At 41.4% G+C, this 25,911-nt stretch overlaps 1 protein-coding gene across 1 annotated transcript; it reads left to right on the top strand.

Moving 5' to 3' along the window:
* Positions 1 to 823: 823 nt before the first annotated feature.
* On the top strand, positions 824 to 25,631 carry paxip1 (PAX interacting (with transcription-activation domain) protein 1). Its single transcript, XM_033651286.2, has 23 exons — positions 824 to 1,036; positions 3,795 to 3,929; positions 5,651 to 5,694; positions 5,907 to 5,970; positions 6,140 to 6,250; positions 6,486 to 6,561; positions 6,702 to 7,229; positions 8,425 to 8,528; positions 8,732 to 9,569; positions 10,168 to 10,262; positions 12,033 to 12,128; positions 12,752 to 12,889; positions 14,854 to 14,975; positions 15,238 to 15,422; positions 16,558 to 16,601; positions 18,041 to 18,108; positions 18,239 to 18,341; positions 19,116 to 19,284; positions 23,041 to 23,141; positions 23,403 to 23,537; positions 23,908 to 23,983; positions 24,591 to 24,651; positions 25,315 to 25,631. Exons 1-23 carry the CDS (start codon positions 956 to 958, stop codon positions 25,328 to 25,330), a joined length of 3,390 nt encoding a protein of 1,129 aa, XP_033507177.1. The 5' UTR covers positions 824 to 955; the 3' UTR covers positions 25,331 to 25,631.
* Positions 25,632 to 25,911: the final 280 nt, after the last annotated feature.

Here is a 25,911-nt window from a genome sequence, read left to right as displayed (position 1 = left end):
TGAGAATTAGCTAGCTAGTACTGTGGGTACTGTGGGGTGCACTAACTAGCTAATTCTTGCACCGTTGCTTGGTTGTGAATCTGTGAGACAATGACAACTTATTCATTTGAATATAAGAAATGGAAATAAAAAGAGTTGTGGTATTAAATAATAAAAATCTCCTGAAATAAATAAATGTTGAATAATGAAATCAAAGTCCCCCGAGATAAATAAAAGTTGTTTTTTGAAAGGTGTCCTTGAAAATTAAAAACCTATTTATTTTTTGAATTGCACTGACTCATTTACATTTATGTATATATTTATTGCGTCGTCATTCTATTCTTGACTTACATATTCATTTCACATGAATATTTATTTACTTATACTATATATATATATATATATATATATATATAGATAGATACATATATACACACACACTAAAATGGCATTTCATAGCTGAGCACCCTCTTAAACGGAATGCTCCCAAACACTGGCAGACAACAAAGATCCTTTTATGAATGTTGTCTTTTGATTTTGTTTATTGCAAATGACATGAAATAATAAAATGTCTTCAATTCACTGTTTGAGATAATCTAGGTTACACGTTTGGATAAAAACATCAACTGTGATATGACAAGGGGATTACGTGTACACTAAATAAATATTCGTCCTTGTGAATTCGTTATATCAACACTTTTGATCGAATTCGCTCAATACAGAGCCACGTCATTTAATGCAGTGTATTAGAGAGTTATAAAAGACAAAAGAAATGAATATACAAGTAATAATATATTGCAGAACCCCCCCCAGTATTTCAGAGTGTTGTAGTCCAAGGCGCGCTCAGCGATTTGGCGCTAGAGTGTCTCCCCGTTTACTGTACGCTCCAAAGCAGCTTCTGTAACATAGACACTTTTAATCTTTTAGCTTTTGACTAGGTTTTTTATATATAACCACATGATATTAATGGACAATCATGTCTGAAGAGGAAAAGAAGGTTTCCGACGAACTTTTCAAAGATGTCAAATTCTACGTGGTAGGGGACATTGACCAAAAGGTGAGGCTCTGGACGTTAGCTTCTTGTAGCTAAGTTGGTAGCAAGCTAAGTTGCTAGCACCATTCAGTTTAAATGAGGTGCTGCAGCAGAAGCTAACCAGCTAGCTAACTGGCTGACATGCTACATGAAAACAGTGAGCTTGCTCTTTGGCTAACATTTAAGTATTGAGGCGGTCTCTATATTTTGTCCCGTAAAGTTATGTGTGAGATTGTGTTTATGATACTCGACTTGACTGAATATTTTGTTTAGAAGCTAAGTTACACAGCACTGCACTTTTCATGCAGCCCCTTAGCATTAGCTATGAGTTTCGCAGTTGCACAGAAGGTTAGCTGCTAGCTTATTGCCTGCGGTTTATCTGTCAAAGGGCTTGCTAAGCTAGTAATAAAGCCGGCGTTTGTTAGCTTGTTTTTTCTAAACCATGACCGCCCAGCAACCTCAGTGCTGTTCTTACGGGCAGTGAAATACTCTTGTGCGCAGAATAATGCACAATGTTATTCTGCATCAACCTGTGACTATCAGCATCTTGCTCAATAGGGCGCCCTTTACTGCGCATGTATCGCCGCTATTTCACTCGTTGGAGCCGGGGACCTGTGGCACAGAGTTGTACTTCCTGCCAAATAGTGATCTTAGTTGCACCTCTCTTTCAGCGTGTTTATATACAGAAGAAGCGACGTATAAACTGCTGTATCCCATTAAGTAATGTGATTTTAACAATGAATGAAACGCAACTTTGTTGTCAAGTAGTACACCAACTTGTGAAGCTATTGCTCAAGCGCAATAACAACATGAGGACTTAACGTCACTGTATAGTAGTTGTCCATAGTGCCCTTTCACTTAAAACCTAAACCAGTGCCTCATTTTGAATTCTGTGGGAGCTGTGTTTCAAACGTTAATGAGTCATATACTCTTCTGGTTGTCTAAAATATGCACAATCCCAGTTTTAATCCAGTGCACTTGACTGGGGAAAAACACCCTGTGTGCATTTGAATACCCATACTACCATACTGTTTAATATGTCATGAAAAGATTTTTAGTATGTCCCAATACATAGTATGTCATGTGCAGTATATCAAAAATACCAGGATGTCCTAGTTTACGTAAGCCAGCATGCTTTTCTGGCTATCTTGACTCACAATCCTCTGTGTAGTGGAAGATTTGTCACATCGACTGAGCCGCAAACAGATGACTTGACAGCTCATTGATAGCTGATTGCCAAGGCAACAGATGTATGAGAAAGAGGGTCAAAGTTCAGGGTGTGATGTAAGAGGAAGTAGTATGTCCCAATTGTGTGCATACTGCATGCAACTGTATGTACATTTTAAGGACAGCTGCAGTACCCACTAACAGTAAAAAGCAAAACTATGCAATTTGGAACACACTCTCTCACTGCCATTTCCTTTTCTGCCCGTAGTGTCCGGTCCTTTTGCATTTCAATCCTAATACTGTCTGTATCACATCTAAGTCACTTCTAGTCTTTCATGTTGAGGCACCTGACTTGGTTTTCTATGGATTTGAAATGCTGCAGCCTTTGAAATCCATTAGTATTTCTTGAATTCTGTGGAAATGCTCTCAATTTCTGAATGTGTTTGATAGACATGTACTTACTCCTAACTAAATTATCACAAAAGAAAGACGTTGTGACAGTGATTGATTGACATGTTTGCTTCTTTGTTATGAATCATAGCAGCATATTGTGTAGCTGTGTGAAAATGGACCATACATAGCTCTGTTTTTTTGTGTGTTCAAAGCAGGTCCTCATAACATTCTGTGGCAACTAGCACATACTCAAACTAATTTTCTAGCTGTAATATCATTTTAAAGCCTTCTATAATTATCGTGCTGCAACACCTGTTTAAAGAATTACTTATTTTTTAAGAAATTGCTATGAACTTAACTGTTATCGAAGACAACTTTTATGTTAGTGGTTTAGCATTGCTATCAAACACACGACAACACAACAGCATCGGTCTCTAGTGCGACACATAACTTATGTGTCGGTATGGCCGTGCGATGTAACGACTGTACGATATATAGATATATTACTGCCGAACCAATTTCAGACAACTAGCAGCGACAAAAGCCCCCTACTGTGTCACCTCACGTTGCCTGTGTCTTGGCCAAAAAGTTGCACGTGAACACACTGCAGACACTTCAACTGACGGCCAACCAACATGTGCGTTCTGCGCCTGTGTGAGATGAAATAATTCTCCACACCAGCAGAAGGTAGTTGTCTGTAATCATCATCCGAAAGGGAAACCAACCTTGATCCTAGTCTTGATGCTAGTTAGCCAGTTGGCACATTAACAACACAATCCATTATTGAAAGAACAGAGCATATTTACCGTGTGCCAGTGAACAATAACACAAACCATCAGGAAATGTGTCTGCTAAAGAACTCAGTGGCTAAAGAAAAATAATCTGACCCTATGTAACAAGTTTGTTTCAACCTCACTCCCTCTTGACTTTAGCTCTTGAACTGCCAATCAGAGCGATTTCATTCACCCCCCGGGCACATAAATTGGAGTCACTGACTACAAAAAAAGCTGACTAGCGCTGACAAGGGTCAGCGGTTTGGGACGCACCGCAGTGACGAGGGCTATGGGCGCTTTCAACATTGACCAATGGTACACAGTTGGCTTGGTGTTCAAGGCCTTTATACAGAACAGCGAGGCGTCATTAGTGTGAAATTCCCACCTTAAAGGGGCTAGTATTGACACCAGTTTTGACTGTAGCACTGAACCTTCTGCTGATATTTCAGGTGGTGCAGCTGCTGAAGGCGGGAAAAGGGAAGGAGGTGTCCTACAATGCTCTGGCCACTCACATCATTGCAGAGGACGGGGACAACCCTGAGGTGGGCGAGTCAAGAGAAGTTTTTGACCTGCCTGTTGTCAAGGTAAGGGTTGTGCCAGAGTATGTTCACACCTAACCAAGGTTAGTCTTTGTGTCATTTTTATCAATTTGTCCCTCTATAGTTAAATAGGCGGCTTTTTCCTTTCCTTTTTTTACCATTTCGTCTTTTTTATTTTGGGTCAAAAGCAGTCCTGCAGCCGGTCACCTTCTCCAAGCATAAATACTAAAAACAGAGGGATAACAAATGAGCATATTTCCCAAAACTATTCCTTTAATGCATAAAATCACAGCATGTTGGAGGTGATCATTTTGTAAGTTTTCTTAATGTTAATTTGAAATCTCAGTCAAATAGTAATAGTTCTAAATTTGTGGTAAATTTATGCTCTTTCACCTATTTTACAAATATTGGTTGTGCTGTTTGTGATTGGTGTCGGGTGGTGATTGCATATGGCTATGGGTCACTCATCACGATGGGGAGATCAACTCACTGCTCTCCTCCTGTGACTCTGCTACTTGGCCAGTCAACGTTTTCAAATGTAAACATTGAGGAAAAGGTGGAGAAGATTAGCACCAACTATGATTCCGACCACATAGATGGACAAGCAAGACCATCTCTGCATCCGTGTCTGCATTGGTTGAGGCAACGTGGCAAGTGTGGAGAAATGAAACAACAGCTGCGATCCTGGCCACATGGATCTTCTCTGCCAGGCATCCTGCTGGCCATTGTACAGGCATTGGATTATAAACTGGAGGATACCTTGCTCGCATCAGTTTCCAATGGGATATCAGGAACTGTATTGTCCTCTATTTAAAATCTTAGCTAAATGCTGCAATACTGGTCAACTAGGTGACTCTTTTTCTATATGCTGATATGACAGAACAGAGGACTGGGAAGGAAGAGGAGGAGGCTTGTGTTTTATAGTGAATAAGGACTGGTGTCATGTGACAATATTGAAATGCTGTGCTGTTACTGTTCACCTGCTCTGGAGTTGTTGACAGTCAGATGCCAAGCGCACTTTCTACCAAGTAAATTTACATCAATCACTGACACAGACATCTGCAGTCGGCCATGGCTGAGTGCAGAGGCTGTCCCATTGGATCTCTGCAAAGACCTGAACTGCTCACAGACAAGTAATGCCGACATTACACCCGCAACTGGACACTCAGATCAGGCTAACCTTAAGATGAAAACCCCCGCTTTGGGAAGAGAGACCATGCAGCTGTTCTGTTGAGATCAAAGTATGTAAATGAACTGCGATGCATGCTCCCAGTGATGCGAGAGTTCATGAAATGATCAGGCCAATCAGAGGCCATCCTACAGTCTGGACTACATGACACAGTCTGGCGCACATGTTCCAGGACACCACCATAACTGTCACTGATGACATCAGTGAACTCTGTGAGTCTGTGGTGGATTCAATTTGTAAAACAGAAGCAACTCTATCAAAACTACAATTAAATTATTCCACAACCAGAAACCATTAATTATCAGAACCATTCAGGACACTCTAAATACATGCGCTGCAGCCAGTCTGGAAACATGGACAATTATAAAGCAGCAGGCCACAATGTAAGAAGAGCACAAAAACAGGCAAAAATTGACTGACAGGATTACCTTTCACTGGAACTGTATTTTATATGATTTCACCTTTTGACAAAGGAATTGATTCCATTGATTGACTGATTGAAACCACTTTGAACCAGTGTACCTGAGAGAGAAGAAAATATCAAACATTAATTTATTGCTCTCTCCCTGTTTTCCAGCCATCCTGGGTGATCCTCTCAGTCAGATGTGGAGACCTGTTACCGTATCCTTCCGCCCACAATATCTCAAATTGGTGTAATTTGAAGAGAAAAAAATAAAAGAACAGTGTTAATTACAGCAGAATATTAATGTTTAGAACTCCAGAAACTGGAGGGATTCATTGGCCCAGAAGATCATAGAATGTGTGCATTTTATCAAAATGTCACAATAAGAGTGGCATTTTCCTGTGTTTTTCTATAACCATGAACCCCACAGAGTCACTGGATTCTCCCCAGAATCAGGACAGATATTCTTTGGTGTGACAGCTTGTCTTCCCAGGGTAAGTGTGTGTGTATTTGTGTGTGAGAGCTGTCTTCAAGAAATCTATTTTAATGTTCTCAAGGTCTCAATATGTACATATTGTGAAATTTTGAGAAATATATGCAGACAAGAGAGATAAATTAAATTACTCTGCAGTAAACAAAGTACATCCATGCACTCGTACACAGCTTCCAGAAGATCTCAACACTTTGTGGGCGTACATAACCTTTTATGGAGGAGAATGTCAACTTAACCTCAACAAGAAGGTTACCCACTTAGTAGTCAAAGAACCAAAGGGGGTAAGTGCATGCTCTGTGTATATCTTTACTTTGTTACTGGTCCCACTGTGCTTGTTTTTGCCAAGGACTTCTGTCATGGAGTTATTGGTTGTTAGCATCACTGCTGATCGCAGGCTCTTTACACAAACTCATGTGATGTAAAAGCATATTTTGTAGAACAAGTGGAAATGAAAGACTGTCATATTCATCATTATGGACACTTAGAAATACTCGTATTTATTCATTTGCCCTCCAGGCCAAGTTTGAGTGTGCCCTAAAACACCCAGGCATCAAGATTGTCACCCCGGACTGGATAATAGATTCAGTTAAAGGTAATGTTGGTGCTGTTACAGGTGTAATTATGCATCATTTCACTTTTTAGTTTGCACAGTGTGGTTGGTTTAGATTCTAGGATGTGATTATATGATGTACACAACAACTGTGACTTGTTCCCCCTATAAACCTTTTACAGACAAAAGCAGGAAGGATGAGATGCTCTATCACCCCAGACTCACATACGTGGAGCCTGAGGAAGAGGAGGAGAGTGAAGCTGAGTCATACGACCAGCGCTCCCACTCAGATGGAAGCTACAGCCCGCGGCGATCCCGGCTGTCCAGTGGCGGCTCATCTGGTGAGGAGTCCAGCCCCCGCAGACGACCAGGGCCCAAAAAACTGAACTCCGTCTCCCCGACGTCTCCCTGCAAACCTGAGCGCCGCAGTGAGCGGATGTTTGATGACTCTGATGACGACTCCTCCACAGAGAAGGAGGGCACCAACCTCAACTGGACACCGGCTGAAGTCGTCACGCCAACCCCTCCTATTGCGACCGGCACAGCCAGACGACGAGGCGGGCCACCCGGCAGCAAAGACCCAGTGTCGTCCACAGGCAGCGGGCTGATTAACCTGTGTGCCACTGTTCCTCCTGTACCTGGCAGTGGAGGAGCTCTGCCCGCAGAGGCTCGCTCTGCTGCTGCCGCCATCAGTCACACCACACAGCAAGGTCAGTATGGGAGGAAAGTCCACATGGCTGCATAGTTCCAGCTCTATATAACTGTCAGGCATACTTTAGAAAACCTACACTGTGTGGTAACAAGCATCTGACAAGTTTAAGAGATGCTCTAAATAAAGTCCATGACCTCAGGTTGATCGTAAGTCAGGTTGTTTGATGAACATCTGCTAAATCAGTGAGCTGCAGTAGAAATGTCCATCTGAACCCCTCTCATTTTTTGAAATACAGTAAATAACAAGCTCTGGCCATTTGCTAGTTTTGTCATTTCATGTGCTGTTCTGATTAGTTGTTTTTGTAGATGTGGGTCTGAGCAGAAGTTTCTACTGACACTTTGGTCCTAAATTTTGACACTGGCAATTTTTAGTTTCCAAAACTCCACATGGGTCGTCAGTGGACATGTCTCACAGAGAGATCTAGGATCACCATTTGGGTTCATGACCAGATATTTAATTTCAACAACATGTTGAATTACAGCTGAATGGTTCATTAAGATATGTCTCTGAAAACATTTGAGGTGAGAAAAAGGCAACACAGTGACAAAAACTTTGAATTGCTAGGTTTACTGGTTGATCTGAGTCTCTCTCTCTCTCTCTCTCTCTCTCTCTCTCGGTTTATACAATGAATTACCAAATATGCACCCAGAGAAAGCTACTGTGCAGGTTGAGATTTTTAAAAAGTTCACACGTCTTTTTTTTTATTTTTATTTTTTTTTTTTTTATAAGTATCTTTTTTTTACTAGTCTCTATAAACAGACTCTACATTCAGTGAATGTAGAGTCTGTAGGCAAACTCCGGAGATCTTGCCTCCGGAAGAAGAGTGGAAGAGCCCTGGGTTCCGGTTTTAAGCTGTTTGTAGTCCGCGTGATATTGACCAATCACGTTTGAGCCGGCTGCAGTTGTTGCCATGTTAAACGGTCTGTGCGGTGAACTAACAAGGTGGAACATAATTGGTGTCACTGCAAACTCTGAATCCATTGCAATGGTTCAGCATATTTACTTATATATAAACGGAAGTCTGAAACGGAAATTCGCCTCCTCCACCCAAATCAAATCGGAATGCCAAAAAAAATCAGGGGTCTGCCCCCAGAGGCTGTATTCGCCGTCTGCTGGAAGTCAGATGCCGAATACAGCTGATGGGTTCCGAGAATGCTTTTTTACTGAAGGTGTCACCTCTGTCTGCTTTTTAGGTGTATCAGTTCCAGAGGGGTGGAGCCAGGCTGCTCGAACCCTCCGCAACATCACCAACAACTCTGACATGCAGCCAGCCAATCGACCTGCCAACGTAGCACATGTAAGAAATCCCAGCAGTGCTCTCGCTGAGTTTTCTCTGCCTGCTGCCACTGAGGCAACTTCTACCTGAGGAGGGGCACTGCCACATTTCATGACGTATCATTCTGATGTTACTGAATATGGACCAGCAATGAGGCCATGGTAACACTGTTATCATGTACATCAGTTCATTCTTTTTAACTTCGTCTTCGTCCTCTGTTGCAGATCATCCAGAATCTGACAGCCAATCAGACCAAGCCATTGGAGCAGCAGACCAATCAGAGCCATGCTCAGACCCCAAACAGTACCAACCCTCTTCTGTTTAATCAGTCCAAACTGCCCGGCCAGCCCCTCACAGCAGAGCAGCAGCAACAGTTACTGCAACAGCAACAGTCACACCAGGCTGCACAGCAACAACACCAACAATTACCGCAGCAACCGCAGCATCCTATGATGCACCTCCAGCAGCAGCATCAGATGATGCAGCTACATCACCAACAGCAACAACATCAACAGTCGCAGGTCACACAGCAGCAAGGGTTTGCACAGTTACCCCAACAGCAACAACAGTTTCTGCAGCAGCAGCAGCAAATGCACCAACAGCAGATGTTTTCCCAGCAGCAGCAGCAGCATGCGTTCTCCCAGCAGCAGCTACGGCCTCAGCAGCTCCTGCGGCCTGGTTTACAGCAGCTGCAGCAGCAACAGGCACTACAACAACAGCTCCAGCAGTTCCAACAGCAGCAACAGCGAATGCAGATGTTACAGCAACAGCAGCAACAGCAGAATCAACAGCAGTTACACCAACAGCATCTACAACAACAGCAGCAGCAGCAGCAGCAGCAGCATTTCCTACAACAGCAGCAACACATGCAGCAGATGCAGCAGCAGCAGCACCACCTGCAGAATCAGCAACAGCAGCAGGCTGTGCAGCATCAGAACCAGCAGGCCCTTCAGCAGCAGCAACAGCAGCAGCAGCAGCACCAGAACCAGACAACGCTGCAGCCTCAGCTCCAGCAGCCTCCTCACATCTCCCAGCTGTTTGGACACGAGCCAGGACAAGAAAGTGAGTACACCCAGAGTCAACGTGGAGGTTTACTTTGGTCACTCCAGGCCCTACTGTTTCATATATTTACATTAAAACATTGGTTCAGAGTGAAACCCTAACCCTAACCCTGCTCCTAACCCAGATCCAATTATACTGACATAATTCCGAGTCAGGTTCAGCTCTACTTGATATTTGAATTGAGTGACCACATACAAAGTTAAGGTGACAAATAGTAGTGTTAACTGTTCTGCTATACAGACCCTGGACAGGGTAGGTCATTATTTTGCAAAAGGTTTTGAGATTTATCCACCATGCTGACCACTTTGGAAATGCTCTCATACTGTGTGTGAAAAACATTGCCTAGTGTACATATAGGGCCAAAATGGTCTGTTCAGTCACTTAAATATGGAGTTTTTCTCTGTTATGGACCTTTTTGACAATAAAAACCTATCTGAGAAACTTTTGTCACTGATTTTAGAACCTTCCTCCCTAATTTAATTTCTAAAATTGGTTTGGAACTCAGTTCTCAGTGCAGGTCCATTAAAAAGGTCTTGTCAAATGTTTTTCTTGAACCTGCAGATTCACTTGTGTACTTTATTTTTATTCTAATTCTCAGTTCCACAGGATGGCTTCCTGCTAGGCTGTGTGTTTGCTATTGCTGACTACCCAGAACAGATGGCTGACAAACAACTCCTGGCCACATGGAAGAGGGTAAGACAGTTACTGTGTCACACAAAACAAGCAAGAAGTTTGTCATCCTTCATCCATTTAGAACGGCCTGTGATAAATAACCAGCAGTTTATGTTTATGATTAAACATACTGCATGCATGATGAATATATTCAACATGTGTTTAAAAAAGACAGAAATATTGCAGAGTGCTGGTGCCCTGAGAGCTCAATGCATTGCGAATTTAAAAAACACTGGCAAATAGATAAAACACAAGGAAATGAAGAAATATCACCAATGTCACGACACATGCAGCATTTAGAAAAAGTGCTGCAAGAAGCTCACAACACAACAGAAACTATTCCAGGCGATACTAAAGCCCAGTTCAGACCAGTGATTTGGAAGAGATGAAACCGTTTCAGAACGTTGCAGTGAAAAGTTGTAGCGGTGTGATCTGGTCGGTCTGAGCTCAACTCAAGCCGACTGATGGTGTCACCTGCAACTCAGCTGGTCAGATCTCCGGCACCTGGTTTTAAAACATAAAGAACGTCACCTGTTTCTACAGCCCATCGGCTTGTAGTGAAGTCCACTGGTAAAGTCAAAATGACTGCAGACGGAGTGTTCGCTTGTTGCACAGGTGCTCCGTCTCAGCCGAGCCCTCCGTTTCCTTCCTCATGGTGTGTGGTGTTGGACGGTGGGTCGCTGCTGCTATCTGTATGTGCTTATATCCCTTCACACACAGATATTCTCATTGACTGATTAATTGGCGCTGCTTATTTATATTATTGTGGTGTATTGATTATGAATACAGTCAATCTGATGTTTGTTTTGTTTCTGTTTTTGGCAATTTCATCACTCCTACAATTGCAGCCGTAGCCAGTATCTCACTATCACTATCCTCATTCATATTTTAAGAGGTTACAAATAATATTCAGCCACAAAATAAGCCTGAAAAGCTGGAAATCAGAATGGAAATACAGAGAGTTGTTGCATAGAAATGATACACTGTCTCATCTAGTTGCATTTGTGTGAGCCATCAGGTTTTTAGAATACTGCAGAACGGTGCATTGCAAGTCATTGACTGTTTCAACTTGTTTCATCCCGAATATTTGGTCTGAACTGGGCTTAAAAGGTGATGCACATAGCTTGGAAATGCTTGCAGTTGCCATGGTTATTGGCTCATGAAGTAATTGAAATCTGGTGTAGGAAAATAGGCTAAAATGTATTTTTTTGTTTTGTTTTGTGTATTTTAATATTGTGATCATGATTCAGATATGATTGCAGATATCTACTGTTAACATAGCCTAGTGTTAGCCTTTTGCGTATTATTAGCTTGCCAATTTAAATGATTCAGAAATAATTACAAAGCAGGCTCACTTTATGTTAGCTGACTGGCTAACACTAGGTTAACAACAGAGATCTTCAAAATCAAAATTATCTCAATCATGGTCACAATGTTTAAAAAAAAAAACAAAAAACAACAACCCAAAAAACAACTACATTTTAGCTCATTTCCAATGCCACTCATAGACTGTTGACTTCAGTTACTTAACAAGCCAAGAACAAGCCGTGTGCATCACATTTTAGTGTCCCCAGAAACAGTTTCTGTTGTGTTGCGAGCTTCTTGGAGTGCTTTTTCTAAATCTTGTGCATGTGTTGTCAAATTGGTAAAGATGTTTCTCTGTTTGCTTTTGTTTTGTCTATTTGTATGTGTTTATTTTAATTTGCGGTGCATTGAGCCTTCGGGCCACTGTACTGAGCAGCAAAGATAAAGGAATAAATGTTGTTCATATTTACTAAACCCCTCCCTCAGGTCATCCAGGCGTGTGGAGGTGCTGTTGACCCCACCCTGACCAGCCGCTGCACACACCTGCTGTGTGAGAGTCAAGTCAGCACCATGTATGTACAGGTAAGAATATGTGCTATCTGAACATACACCACTTTATTAAGTACTCTACCTCTGTGCAGCATGCAATGTGATGTGTATGTATATTGATATTGACATAAACACTGCAAACCTACAGAAATTGGAAAGAAGTTTATTGCTAAGTAGGTTTTCACATACAGTTCACATAGAGTTTACACATGTAAATACAGGGTACTCCTGTTGCACAAAAAATTAACAAAATATACTGGCCTCACGAAAAAAAAAAAGCACCTGGAGGTGGACTCATCCCCACCTCAGATGCGTCCAATGAGTGTGGTGGCAGAAGCTTGACAGATTGATGATTGGAGGTGCAGCTGTTTGTGTACAGGGACAAGAGTAGAGAGAAAAGTGCACATCCTTGAGAAGAAATGGTGCATCAGGTAGCAGAATTAAGCGATATAGAAGACAAAGAGATCACAAAGAAAACATGCTGACAGGAGAGTGGACTGACTGTCTGAAAGCTGAATTTATAGCTTTAGGAAAAGGGCGAGCATGAAGAATGTCATGCAGGTCTTGATTTAGTTTAGTTTAACCAAGTTTGATTCAATTTGCCCAAAACATGCTGTCTTTGTCACTGTTGTTGTTTGTGGTGTTTTCTCGACCAGGCACTCAGAGAGGGAAAGCGCTGTGTAACAGCCCACTGGCTCAACACTGTACTGAAGAGGAAGAGGATGGTTCCTCCTCATCGGACTTTACATCTGCCCTTCGCCTTTCCTCCTGGAGCCAAACCCTGCTCTCAGCACGTAGGTCCAACTGACAGAAATCAGCTACTTTGGTTTGCTTAGTCATGCTACCAGCCTGAGATCTGTTGATGTACCGGATAAATGCACTGACAGTAAAAAAAAAAGTGCATTAACATTTACACATCAAGGATTTTTTTTGCCATTTTATTCTAATGTTTTCTCAGAACTTGGCAACTCCCACTACCCATCTTGTTTAACCAGATTAAATTCTTAATGAGATTCAGATTTCAATAAGGGCCCTCTGGCCCTCCCAGAATACCTTCACAGGGAGGTGTACTAACCAGCGACCTGAAGCATTTCAATTTCACTGAAATATGAAAGGACATAATTTGGTCTGTCTATCATAGGCATCTATATTCAGTTCTCTTGTCATAAAGAACCCAGGATACTTCGCCAATTTTCAACCAGTTCTGTATCACCATGGTGTGGGAGTTTGTTCTTTGCTCCCTCTCATACTAGCACAAAGGGAACTCCACGCCTGTGCCATGAGCGAAAATCCAGGTGACGATGAAACAAAATGAAGTGTTTTGCATCATCTGGCAGAGCTTTTGAAGCTGGCGACAGGGGGGCTGTTCACACCATTCATCTGCACACACTCCCTACACTACGGTGACACAGACCTGGTTAAAAATCAGCAAATAATTCCTTTAAAGTCCGTCATGTGGGGCAGCAATGGTAGTTTTTTAACCATTGCTAGATGTCATGCTCCACAATTGACCTATGGCTAAGCCACGCCCCCCTCCACTCACTCAGACAAACTATCAACATTCAGTGACCGGTGCTATGGCAGGTGTCACAGTACACGGCATTTCGCAGGAGGCAATTGATGATTTTTGGAGACATATCGATCAGATGTCATTGAGAAGTAACCAAATGGGCCTAAACTATGCATTGGAGGGATATATTAATCATTTTATTGTTGAGAAGGTTGATGAAAAGCTTAAATTACAAGCCAAAAAGCCAAAGGTCCCAGTGTAAGCGTGATAAACCGCATCTTATTGCAGTCACCATCAAAGACAACAAGATAGAGGATCAGTATTCATGCACTCAGTTTAACTAGAGCCCTTTGGACAACAGCTAACAATGATGTACGATCACCAAAGTACAAAAACTAGAACAAAATAGGCTAATGAAAACAAGGTGACATGATGAACAACGCGGCTGGGAGCTAACATTAGCTAGAGATGTTAAAGATAACTTTATATTTCTTTCCAGCAAAGTGACAATATGTTGCCTCAAACACAATGTTGACTTACCTTAAAACAGATGTAGACATCATTGTTAATCTTATTCATGTTGAGTTGATGTTGTGGTCTAACGTTACCACACAACTTTATCCAAAGGAGACACTTTTCTCGTTTGAGATGTGGTTTAGGAAAGGGTAAAAAATACACCCCGTCGCCCAGCCTCTCAGGATACCTTGTGTTGGAGTTGCATGTACCCCATGCACACCGTTTGACCATTTTTAAACTTCAAATCTCAGAAAAAGCTCATAAAACCGAACAAAACTGACTTTGTGTAATGCATTTCAATGAACGTCCAGGCAGAGAATGTCGGAATGTATGGGAATGGCTATACGCACAGTGATTGGCTCATCGCGTTTGAGGGCGGGGCTTAGCCATAGGTCAATTGGCTGCAACCCTACCTCAGAATATGCTAGATCTGTCAGGCTGATGGAGCCAGCAGAACTACATCACTAACAAAGAGCAGAGGTGCAGTCCTAAATGTCACCAATCTGGACACACTCCAGGCTCACACTTTGAGAATCTGTCTGACAGAATCAGTGACGAGGCACAGCCTCCACCCAAAACTCATTTAGGATAATACTTTTGAATTACATTACTCTTACACTCTGGTACTGACAGTCATTTCTATCATTTTCAATGTCTTATTTCTTTACCATTCTATGTTTGTGATGTCTGCCTATTATCTCGGTCCTCTAACCTTTAATCTGTTGTTGACAGATTATATCAGTGACAGGTTTTGTGGATGCTGACAGGGACGACCTGAAGTTGATGGCCTACCTTGCTGGTGCCAGATATACGGGATATCTGTGTCGCAGTAACACTGTCCTCATCTGTAAAGAGTAAGATTTGGAGAGATGGATGAGCGCTTGCCTGTGGTATCATTTGTAGCACTTGTAGCAGAGGATAGATAACAAGATCTTACTGTTGTGATCAAATTGAAAACAGACTTGTAAAAAGAACAAAATTGAGTCTATGTGTTGTGTATCAAATATTAGGATTTGCACCATCAGTTCAGAATGTTTTCTGCCACCTGGCCATGTTGGCCTGTGCAGGCCCAGGTACAGTGTTGTTGATATGGCCCTTTTGCTGCTCTCTCCTCAGACCCAGTGGGCTTAAATATGAGAAGGCAAAGGAGTGGAAGATCCCATGTGTGAACGCCCAGTGGCTGTGTGATATACTGCTGGGAAACTTTGAAGCACTAAGACAGATTCAGCACAGCAGATACTCCATCTACACGCACCCCGAACCACTGGTGCCTAATCCACAGCTGGTCCAGAACCTATTGGGTACGTACAGTTGAATATACCATTATTAAAACAGAGTGATTTTATGTTGGATATTGAGGTAAAAAGTAGACATATACAGTATATGTACTATATGCTGATCTTGGCAATATGTTAATATTATATCAATGTCATGATATGAGACTAGATATCGTCTTGTATTTTGGATATCATGGTTTTAAAGGCTGCATTACATTATGCCATTTTTCGATTTTTACCAGACTGTTCTAGCTGTTCTATTATTTGTCTTTACCATATAAAATTACGGATGTAGCCACCGTGATGTGATGTAACCCACTGGTTTGCGGACTTCTATTTTGAAGCCTCAAGTGTAGAATTTTGGCATCTTGTCTTTTTTTATGCCAGAAGTGACCATATTTAGATGAGGGGGGGGGGGGGGGGGGGGGGGGAGATAACTCTAACGCTAGCCTGGGTAGCACAATGCATTTACAGCTGTGGTTACCCATGACAATGCTAAGACGAATGCTGTTTGTAAAAAATAGCAAAAAGCAAAACATAGGCTACAAAGCATCAAAACAAAATGTACTTACTTCAAAAACTGAACATCCCACTCCTGAAAGGTTTTTTTTCTAGCACAACCAAACACTGAACAAGACTCCAACAAAACATTGTTGATATGGTACCAAGTTGTCAATGGACAGCACCCACCTGTTACTCATAGTGACCACTCAATTAATAATGTAAATTAAAACCATAATAACCAGCCTCAAGTGGCCATTAGAGGAACTGCAGTTTTTGGCACTTGTGTTTTGGCCTCATTATATACACATTACTGATGATTGTTTATCAAAAATCTCATCATGTAAATATATTGTGAAAACACAATTGTCAACCCTACTATACCATCGCAATAGTGATATCAAAGCACTTGGTCAAAGATATTGTGATATTTGATTTACTCCATAATATCTCTCAGCCCTTACTGTATGTATTTCTACATGACATGAGTATGAGTAATGAAAACGCCTTAAGCTTGATATTGTATCTAAAGAATATTTGAAAATAAGTGTTTGGGTTGTAATTGCCAGATGCTTTTTGCCTTGGTGTGTGTGTGTGTGTGTGTGTGTGTGTGTGTGCGTGTGTAAATTAAACTGTCCTGCTTCTGTTTTCTCCGTAGCTGCCTGGAGAACGCCGATTAAAGTATCTTCCGAAGCTTTGGCGGTGAGTTTGTTGAAGTGCTGTTTCATGACATGAATGCCACAGTGCTTCACACTTTCTTCTGTTTGTTGTGTCAAAAAACAGCTCAGTCATTCATTGACTCATTCTGTTTTCGTTGCTGTTGCTGTACCTATATGCAAAGCAGCCTAACATGGCTCCATTTGAAATGATGACATTTTGTTGCTCTGCTGGAGAGTAATTGAAAGCATATAACTGAGACTAAAAAGATCAGTTTCCCATGAATCATCCGTCTTACATACCTGCTTTTAACAACTTAAACAACTTGGGGAGAGATCAGTTTCCTTTGAATGCTACCCTTAAACTTTTTTGTTTTATCAATCATATATTCAGTGCAAATTTATTTGTATTTTGTTTTACAGCTTGCACTAGTTCCAAATATAACTGCTCTCCAAACCAAAAAATATTAGACCTTGAATTTGCATATACTTTATGCCCACCATACACTAAAAGACTTCAAATACTAAAGTGTGACAATTACATTTTCCTGTATCTTAAACATACTAAACTCCAAAAACACAATTAAGTATTTAAGTAGGAGGAGACTGTGAGAATGGGAGGCAAAGCGTTTAAAAATGAAGGTCTCTCACTAAAATAAGTACTGGTTAGTGGATCAGATACATGCTGAATTAAACACAGACCCTTGTTCACTCCACAGCTCCACTAGTTTCCCCTCCTTTTCCACAGTGCACACGAATAGAGACTTATTCACATTCTTGTACCTCTCCGGAGTCCCCTTTATTTTTACTGTCTGCCTGGTTTGCTGCTTCTTTTTAGCTGCTGGAGAGACCGTGGCTATTGGTTGTTGACGTAATTGAACTTCAGTATTTGCATTAGCCAAGACTAACAACTTGCAATAATAATAAATATGTTTGATTTTGTCGGAACATCAAGACGAGATAAAGACTGACTTAAAACAGCTCAGACTGATTTTTAGGACCACCTGACACCAAATGATTAAGATCATAGGAGCGCTCACTAACTTAGGGAGAACTGTCATGATTTTAATCCGACCTTGAAAATTGGTCTGCGACAGTGAAATAGCTTGAAAAGTTGTTTGGTATAAGGCTGGCATTACTCTGTGCTTGTAGATGGTGGTGAAATCTGCTGCTGACAAAACTTTTCCCAATACTTTCATGCCAGTGTTAATTATGTTGCCCTTTATAAATTGCTGGCTTAAATGTAGAGCTTTAAAACGTTTGCTTTCACATTACTCAAACATGAAAGATAAAGCCGTCCATGGTGTGACCCACATGTACAGTGAATGTAAATAGATTGACCCAGAGACCAGATTTGATGTAATGCTTGTTAGTGTATGAAAATTATTCTGTCAGTAGAGATAGTAAAGGATAGATGCTGTGCTACCTGTGTTTGTGCTGTGTTGGCTCATCTGTTGTTCCCTGTTATGGCTGTGTGGTGTTTAGAGTCTCCAGCTGCTCCAGAAGCAGAAGATAACTGACTCCACCAACCAGCCTGCAAACAAGAAGGCCAGGTCAGTATACCAGACCTGGGAACAGGCAGTTTGTCAGTGTAAAATGGCAGAGTTAAACCAAACATCAACTGTCGAGATAACTGTGTCCGGATTATATTGTAAGTGTAAGTACTATTGTTTGTGTGTGCAGACTGGAAGAGATCCAGTCCCCCAATAAGAAGCTTCCTCCGGAGTCCACTCCCCGAGTCATGTTCACAGGTTTTGAGCCCATGCAAGTACAGCAGTACACAAAGGTAAGTCAGCCTGATCACTCACTCAAACACCATGTGTATCATTATGTCTTTTCTTGTCACTTGTATCCACATTAGCATCAGACCTCACAAAGCCCCACTATTTAAACAGAGCAGTGTACAACCATCAGACAGGATGCTACTGTTACACTCACTCATATCATCAAGTGCTTTAATGAGGTCACACTCAGTACATTTACATGCAGCTTGAGAAAATTGAATTATTGGCTTAGTCCAACTGAAACCAGACTTTTAAATGCATGTAAACATTGAAAATAGAACTATTGCTGCATGTATCCACTTAGTCCATCAGGAGTCGGACTCAGCGTTTTGTGCATGCACCACTATTTCTTTTGCGGGCTTTCACCTGGAAGAAGAAGGAGAGAGAGCAGTAACTGCCGGAAAGACAAACAAACAAACAAACAAAAAAACACTGTGGCGACCGAGAAGCAGAAGATGCACTTCTGGACAGACGAGGAAACTACATCCATCTCCGTCACCTTCATTTGTCGTTAGCTTCTTTTTCGAGTCAACTGGAACTAGTTCAGTATGCATTATATTAAAAAGGACACAGCGCTGCCTATCGAGGCGGAGTCAGACGTACTTGGTCAGAAATTCGATTTTCTCTTCTGCATGTATACTCAGACAAGACAAGAAATCCGACTTGACTGATTAGCCGAGCTATGAGCTTAGCTCAACTACTGCATGCATGTAAATGTACTGACTGTCTCCTGCTGCTGAATGTTCCCAGTGTTTGATGGTTTCCCTTCTCTGCAGAGGTTACATGCTTTAGGTGGAGAAGTAGCAGACAGCAGTCAGAAAGTCACTCACCTGGTGGCCAGTAAGGTGACCCGCACTGTCAAGTTCCTCACCGCCATGTCTGTGGTCAAACACATCGTCAGTCCAGAGTGGCTGGAGGAGAGCTGGAGGAGCCAGAAGTTTGTGGGTATGTGTGACTTTGTGTGTTGTGGGTCAGGGCTGATACTGCTGACAATCCAAAAAATAATTTAAAAAATATTGATGCAAGCAGCCATACAGGGTTCAAACCCTTTTGCTCTCAATAGAAGTAGACAGCTCTATTGACAAAATCAGCAGCAAGTGGGTTTCAGGCTTCACATAACTGTGCAAACAAACTTCATTTGTCTAAAGAAGGAGTGAGACCATTCACATTTTTTATGCCTCTGTGCTGGCAACAGCCGCGGTCAGAGGCATTATGTTTACAGGTTGTCTGTCTGTATGTACATATGTCCAACTTACTGTACATTCACACCAAAAGCGACCAGAGCTTCCAAAGCGGAAGTCATTCATTTTCAATGAGAGCCCAGCGACTTGGGCGACTTCATCATCAGCTGCGCATCTTGGGCGACCGGAACAGCTCCGGAGGGGAGTTAAAACTTGTTTAACTTTATGGTAATGAGCTCTGACACGGTTCGGCGGCAACCAATTGGAATGCTGATGTGCTTGAATGAAGAGGGTCCCAGAGAACAAGCCATGTAACTTTGGTTACATGGCTTGTCCTTTATGATGTGTCGCTGTTCAGTCACAGACACCAAAATAAAAAGAATGAGGCTTGGGACCGCGTTGCGGAGGTAGTTGGTCAGTCTGGTAAGTTTCAAAGTGTGTAATGTTAGTAATAGAGGAGAGAATTGCAGGCTAATGTTGCGACATAGCATGCAGGTCTTCCTTGCTTGGTTTGAATGGGATGACATACGTTTTCTGTTTTCATTGACCAAACATAATTTTCTGTAGGCCAACTGTGAGCTTTTTGACTGGACAACAGCAAGCAGCAACTACGCTGCTTTGAAGCCAGTAGTCCGCTTTGCAGCTCCTTTAAATTGACAAGCACAATCGAACATTCAATGATTCACATGATGAGCGACTAGAGCGACCAAAGCTGCCACAAATATTTTTGACAGTCGTGCTTCTTGGGCGTCCACAAGAGACTTTGCCTCTTTGGAAGCTTTTGGTTTGAATGTACAGTTATGCTTGTGAACACCACAAGGGAATTTCTTCAAATTTTGCACAAATGTCCACTTGGACTTAACAATGAACTCATTTAATTTTGATGGCATTAGGTCAGAGGTCAAGGTCACTGTGACATAACTCAAGAATTCACATGCTAATAATTATGACAAAACTTCACACAAATGTCTAACAGGACAGTGAATGACAGTGACAGTGAAAAGTGATGACACATTTTATCCAAAAGGTTTAAGGTCAGCTTCACTGTGACATCATAATGTTCTGCATAAAACCCCTTTCTGGCCATTATTCAGTGTCATAACTCAGGAACAGAAGGGGAGACATTTGGTCAGATACTGAATTGGTGACACTAATCTTGGGTGACCACCAAACTGTGCTGATTGTGCAGATCTTCTGTGCTGCTGGGGGGAAGATGTGTGTGAAGCATCCATGTTTTCATAGACATGGATGTAAACTGTAACAGAAACTTGACTGATACATGGAGGTATACAACCACAGGGCAGTAATTCTAGTTTTATCTTAACAATTTATTTCAGTAATTGCACACTAAAAGTTTTGCCTAACGTTCCACCATTTTCCCTTTCCTTGTCAGATGTTAATAAAACTTGGTGAGTGTGTTCAGGACTTAGTGCTGGGTGGACATCACTTTCAGTTGTGTAACCAAGTTTCGTGTCTCTAACTTGTTCCAGTCCACAGTAAATTCAGCAAAAGCATAATAGAGCATATGACGCTAAATATACCACACCCACACGTACCAGTCAGTATGACACTTCAGATCTTGGCTAATACTTAATCTCCAGAGCAGGAGCACTAAATTTGGAGACATTCTGTGCACCAGGTTTTGTTGTACAGTACAGGCCAAAAGTTTGGACACACCTTCTCATTCAATGCGTTTTCTTTATTTTCATGACTATTTACATTGTAGATTCTCACTGAAGGCATCAAAACTATGAATGAACACATGTGGAGTTATGTACTTAACAAAAAAAGGTGAAATAACTGAAAACATGTTTTATATTCTAGTTTCTTCAAAATAGCCACCCTTTGCTCTGATATTACTGCTTTGCACACTCTTGGCATTCTCTCCATGAGCTTCAAGAGGTAGTCACCTGAAATGGTTTTCCAACAGTCTTGAAGGAGTTCCCAGAGGTGTTTAGCACTTGTTGGCCCCTTTGCCTTCACTCTGCGGTCCAGCTCACCCCAAACCATCTCGATTGGGTTCAGGTCCGGTGACTGTGGAGGCCAGGTCATCTGCCGCAGCACTCCATCACTCTCCTTCTTGGTCAAATAGCCCTTACACAGCCTGGAGGTGTGTTTGGGGTCATTGTCCTGTTGAAAAATAAATGATCGTCCAACTAAACGCAAACCGGATGGGATGGCATGTCGCTGCAGGATGCTGTGGTAGCCATGCTGGTTCAGTGTGCCTTCAATTTTGAATAAATCCCCAACAGTGTCACCAGCAAAACACCCCCACACCATCACACCTCCTCCTCCATGCTTCACAGTGGGAACCAGGCATGTGGAATCCATCCGTTCACCTTTTCTGCGTCTCACAAAGACACGGCGGTTGGAACCAAAGATCTCAAATTTGGACTCATCAGACCAAAGCACAGATTTCCACTGGTCTAATGTCCATTCCTTGTGTTTCTTGGCCCAAACAAATCTCTTCTGCTTGTTGCCTCTCCTTAGCAGTGGTTTCCTAGCAGCTATTTGACCATGAAGGCCTGATTGGCGCAGTCTCCTCTTAACAGTTGTTCTAGAGATGGGTCTGCTGCTAGAACTCTGTGTGGCATTCATCTGGTCTCTGATCTGAGCTGCTGTTAACTTGCGATTTCTGAGGCTGGTGACTCGGATGAACTTATCCTCAGAAGCAGAGGTGACTCTTGGTCTTCCTTTCCTGGGTCTCGTTGTAGCGCTTGATGGTTTTTGCGACTCCACTTGGGGACACATTTAAAGTTTTTGCAATTTTCCGGACTGACTGACCTTCATTTCTTAAAGTAATGATGGCCACTTGTTTTTCTTTAGTTAGCTGATTGGTTCTTGCCATAATATGAATTTTAACAGTTGTCCAATAGGGCTGTCGGCTGTGTATTAACCTGACTTCTGCACAACACAACTGATGGTCCCAACCCCATTGATAAAGCAAGAAATTCCACTAATTAACCCTGATAATGCACACCTGTGAAGTGGAAACCATTTCAGGTGACTACCTCTTGAAGCTCATGGAGAGAATGCCAAGAGTGTGCAAAGCAGTAATCAGAGCAAAGGGTGGCTATTTTGAAGAAACTAGAATATAAAACATGTTTTCAGTTATTTCACCTTTTTTTGTTAAGTACATAACTCCACATGTGTTCATTCATAGTTTTGATGCCTTCAGTGAGAATCTACAATGTAAATAGTCATGAAAATAAAGAAAACGCATTGAATGAGAAGGTGTGTCCAAACTTTTGGCCTGTACTGTACGTGTTTGTGGCATTTGTACCAGCACAAACTCATTAGTGTTGTTCCCATTCAGGGTTTGAACCCTACTAATCCTGGGTTTCAGTATGCCTTTTTCCTTTCGAGTCTGTTTTCCTACTGAAAAGACAGGATTTATGAAATTAAAGTATAAATTTAAAATCTATTTTACTTTGATTTCATTTGTCTCACACAGTAGTGACTGAGCCTTCTGTGTGTCTGTGTGTCTGTGTGTGTGTGTGTGCGTGTGTGCGTGTTGCAGATGAGCAGAGCTATATTCTGAGGGATGCAGAGGCGGAAGTACTGTTTGCCTTCAGTTTGGAGGAGTCACTAAAGAGAGCCCACAGTGCACCCCTCTTCAAGGTTAGATTCACACTCCCACTCCCAGTCCAACTGGTTTCACTCTGAAACCAGTTGGACTGGAGTTTTAACCAGATGGAAAGAATGAATCAGGCAGATGATACTGTATTGTTATTGAGGTTATTCTCACTGGTTGAAATACTGGAAAGAGCTTACACAGTGGTGAAAATTTGTAAAGTAGGATTGGCTCAATTGAATGAATTTTGTCGCTGTCCTTCCCTGCCTCACTGGCTCTCTGTCTGTTTCATGTGATGGGTGATGTAGGGGAAGTACTTCTACCTCACCCCAGGGATCTGCCCCAGCCTCAGCACCATGAAACCCATCCTGGAGAGTGCTGGTGGAAAGCTGCTGGCCAAACAGCCCTCCTACAGAAAGATCATGGAGCATAAACAGAACAAGGTCCTTCAAATACCTACAGTTCTTTAGTGCTGTGTCTTTAATGTCCGCTGTCATATCCTGTCATGTCCTGAAAAACATTGATTCTTCTGGGAGATGTTTTTGATATGCAGCAAAATCAGGTTGCTGTAACAGTTAAGGGTTTATAAGCCTCTAGGATTTTTAACCAAAGTTCTCACAGCCACAAGAATCATGATGGTAACATTTATGTTCATATCAGGTTTCATAATAAAACAAACTCAGTAACACATATTAGTATAACTAAAGATTGAAAAAAATGGATGCTAAAATATCTGATAATTCGACAATAGTTTGACTTCATTTTGTTTATTTATTTAAAAAATTCTAACTATATGTTGGTCTTTTGTTGCAGAACCTTCCAGAAATCATTTTAATATCCTGCGACAATGACCTCCATCTCTGTAGAGAATACTTCTTGAAAAACATTGGTAAGACACACACTCACACAGATCCACATACACTCACAGTATAAAGTGTTGTCCACACCAAGAACGATAGCTATAATAATAACTATCATTTAAAAAAACCCGTAATAGTTGTAGGTAACGGTTCTTGGTTTGGATTGTGCTTTCCTCTCATTTAAATGCTGAGTATTGTACCCTTTTAACAAGCAATTACAAAAAATAGTCAAGAGTAGGGATGCCCCGATATGATCTTAACGATCAATATTGGGGTCGATCCAGTTAAGCCTTTCAAAATCTTATCCTTTCTTTACTGCACTTCTTCACTGTAATGTCTTGTGTTTCTTTACTGCACTCATTTCTTAGTCTACTGTATTTCTTACATTTTTTTGTTTTTTGTCCATCTCATCCACCTAGTGTTGCAGCCATTGTCCTGTACAACAGTCTACAGAGCAGAATTTCACTCATAAATGAATGAAAACTAGTATGTGTGTTTGTACGCATTGGTGCAAGTGACCCTGAGTTCAGACACCCAGATTTAGCAAAGAGTTGTGGAGAGATGAGTGTGTCTGTAAAGCTGATGTTCCATTTAAACTTATGCTGATGTGTTTTTGCTGCTGCCTGTGTTGTCCAGATGTCCACAACGCTGAGTTCATCTTGACAGGAGTTCTCACCCAGAAACTGGACTACGACTCATATCCTTTACAGCAATGACAGCTCAGGACAAAATGCTTCTTATAAGACCATTACTGCTGCTATAGCATGATAGCACCTATGGATTACACTAAGTGGAGCCATACTGTTATTAAACATGAACAGCCATCCAATTTTTTGCATATTATATAATTAATATAAAGGATACGTTATGTACACAGATGTTATCACACATGTACACATATGAGAGTTCAGCTTTAGAAGGATATTTGGTTAGTGAGATACTGGCTACAGTTGCATTTCAGCATCTGTTCAGAAATGTCATTTATCATTTATCAAAATGTTTATTAATAACGCTATGTTGACGGAACGAAAGAGGCAGAATTCAAACAAAAGGGCAGTGCAGCACCCGAACAGTCTACAGTGTGGACACGCTGGAGTTAACAGTTGAATTATATTTAGAGTTTAAGAAACTCCACTGTAAAAAAGTGTTTTTTTTTCTCATTTTTTTAAGTTTAAAATGTTTGTTAGGTATTCCTCTTAAATCATGTTAAATAATTGTGATCTCAGCATTGACCAAAATAATAGTGATTGTGATTTTTGCCATGATGGAGCAGCCCTGCATCATACCCATTAGTTGTGTTACCTCTGTGACAGCTGTGACATGTGCTGCAGACAAAAATGAGTTTCCTTGACAGTCACACGTATAAGTTCACTTGATGGTGAAGCAACAATGACATGATAGGATGAAGAGGAGGAGGAACAGATCAGGAAGCCACCTGTGTACAGTCCAGCCACACTGACTTTTCTATGTTTTTATTTCTGTGCATAGATCTCCAGTCATTTTGTAGCTTTTTGTTACCTGTTTGAGAATAAATAAATGGATGTTATTTTTATGAAACGAATGTTTAAATTATAGAAGATTTTAACTTTTTTCTGTTGTTCAAATAGAATGTGTAAAGGCTTCAGCTCATACACGCTGCTTTTTGGAATAAAAACTGTACTTTATGTTTGTGAAAAATCTCTTTGCTTTTATTTGCTTTTTTATCACGTCCAAGCTTAAAAAACATTGTGCCTCATGCAAGAAATGTTATACGAACAAATTTCCTCGTAGTTTTGTTCGTATCCATAAAGTCTTCTTATTTTGTTAAAGTTCACTGATTTGTGGGAATTCCCAATGTTTTCCTGTTTTTTGCTCCTCTCTTCTGTAAAGTTCATTTTGCAAGTGGTTGAGAGCACTCTTGGAAAGATAGGAGGAAACATTTTGTTTTCACAGTCCGCAAATTGCTTATCCAATGTGA

Source organism: Epinephelus lanceolatus, chromosome 12 (assembly GCF_041903045.1).
Source record: "Epinephelus lanceolatus isolate andai-2023 chromosome 12, ASM4190304v1, whole genome shotgun sequence".
NCBI lineage: Eukaryota > Metazoa > Chordata > Actinopteri > Perciformes > Serranidae > Epinephelus > Epinephelus lanceolatus.
Note: the sequence above shows the minus strand (reverse complement) of the source record. Positions and strands in the feature narration are given on the sequence as shown.

Bases quoted from the DNA above. Each gene is read 5' to 3' on its own strand.
- paxip1 (XM_033651286.2), top strand. From the start codon at position 956: ATGTCTGAAGAGGAAAAGAAGGTTTCCGACGAACTTTTCAAAGATGTC. The intron at 5,971-6,139 runs GTAAGTGTGTGT...ACTCGTACACAG, and splicing joins TGACAGCTTGTCTTCCCAGG to CTTCCAGAAGATCTCAACAC. The intron at 15,423-16,557 runs GTACGTACAGTT...TTTTCTCCGTAG, and splicing joins GCTGGTCCAGAACCTATTGG to CTGCCTGGAGAACGCCGATT.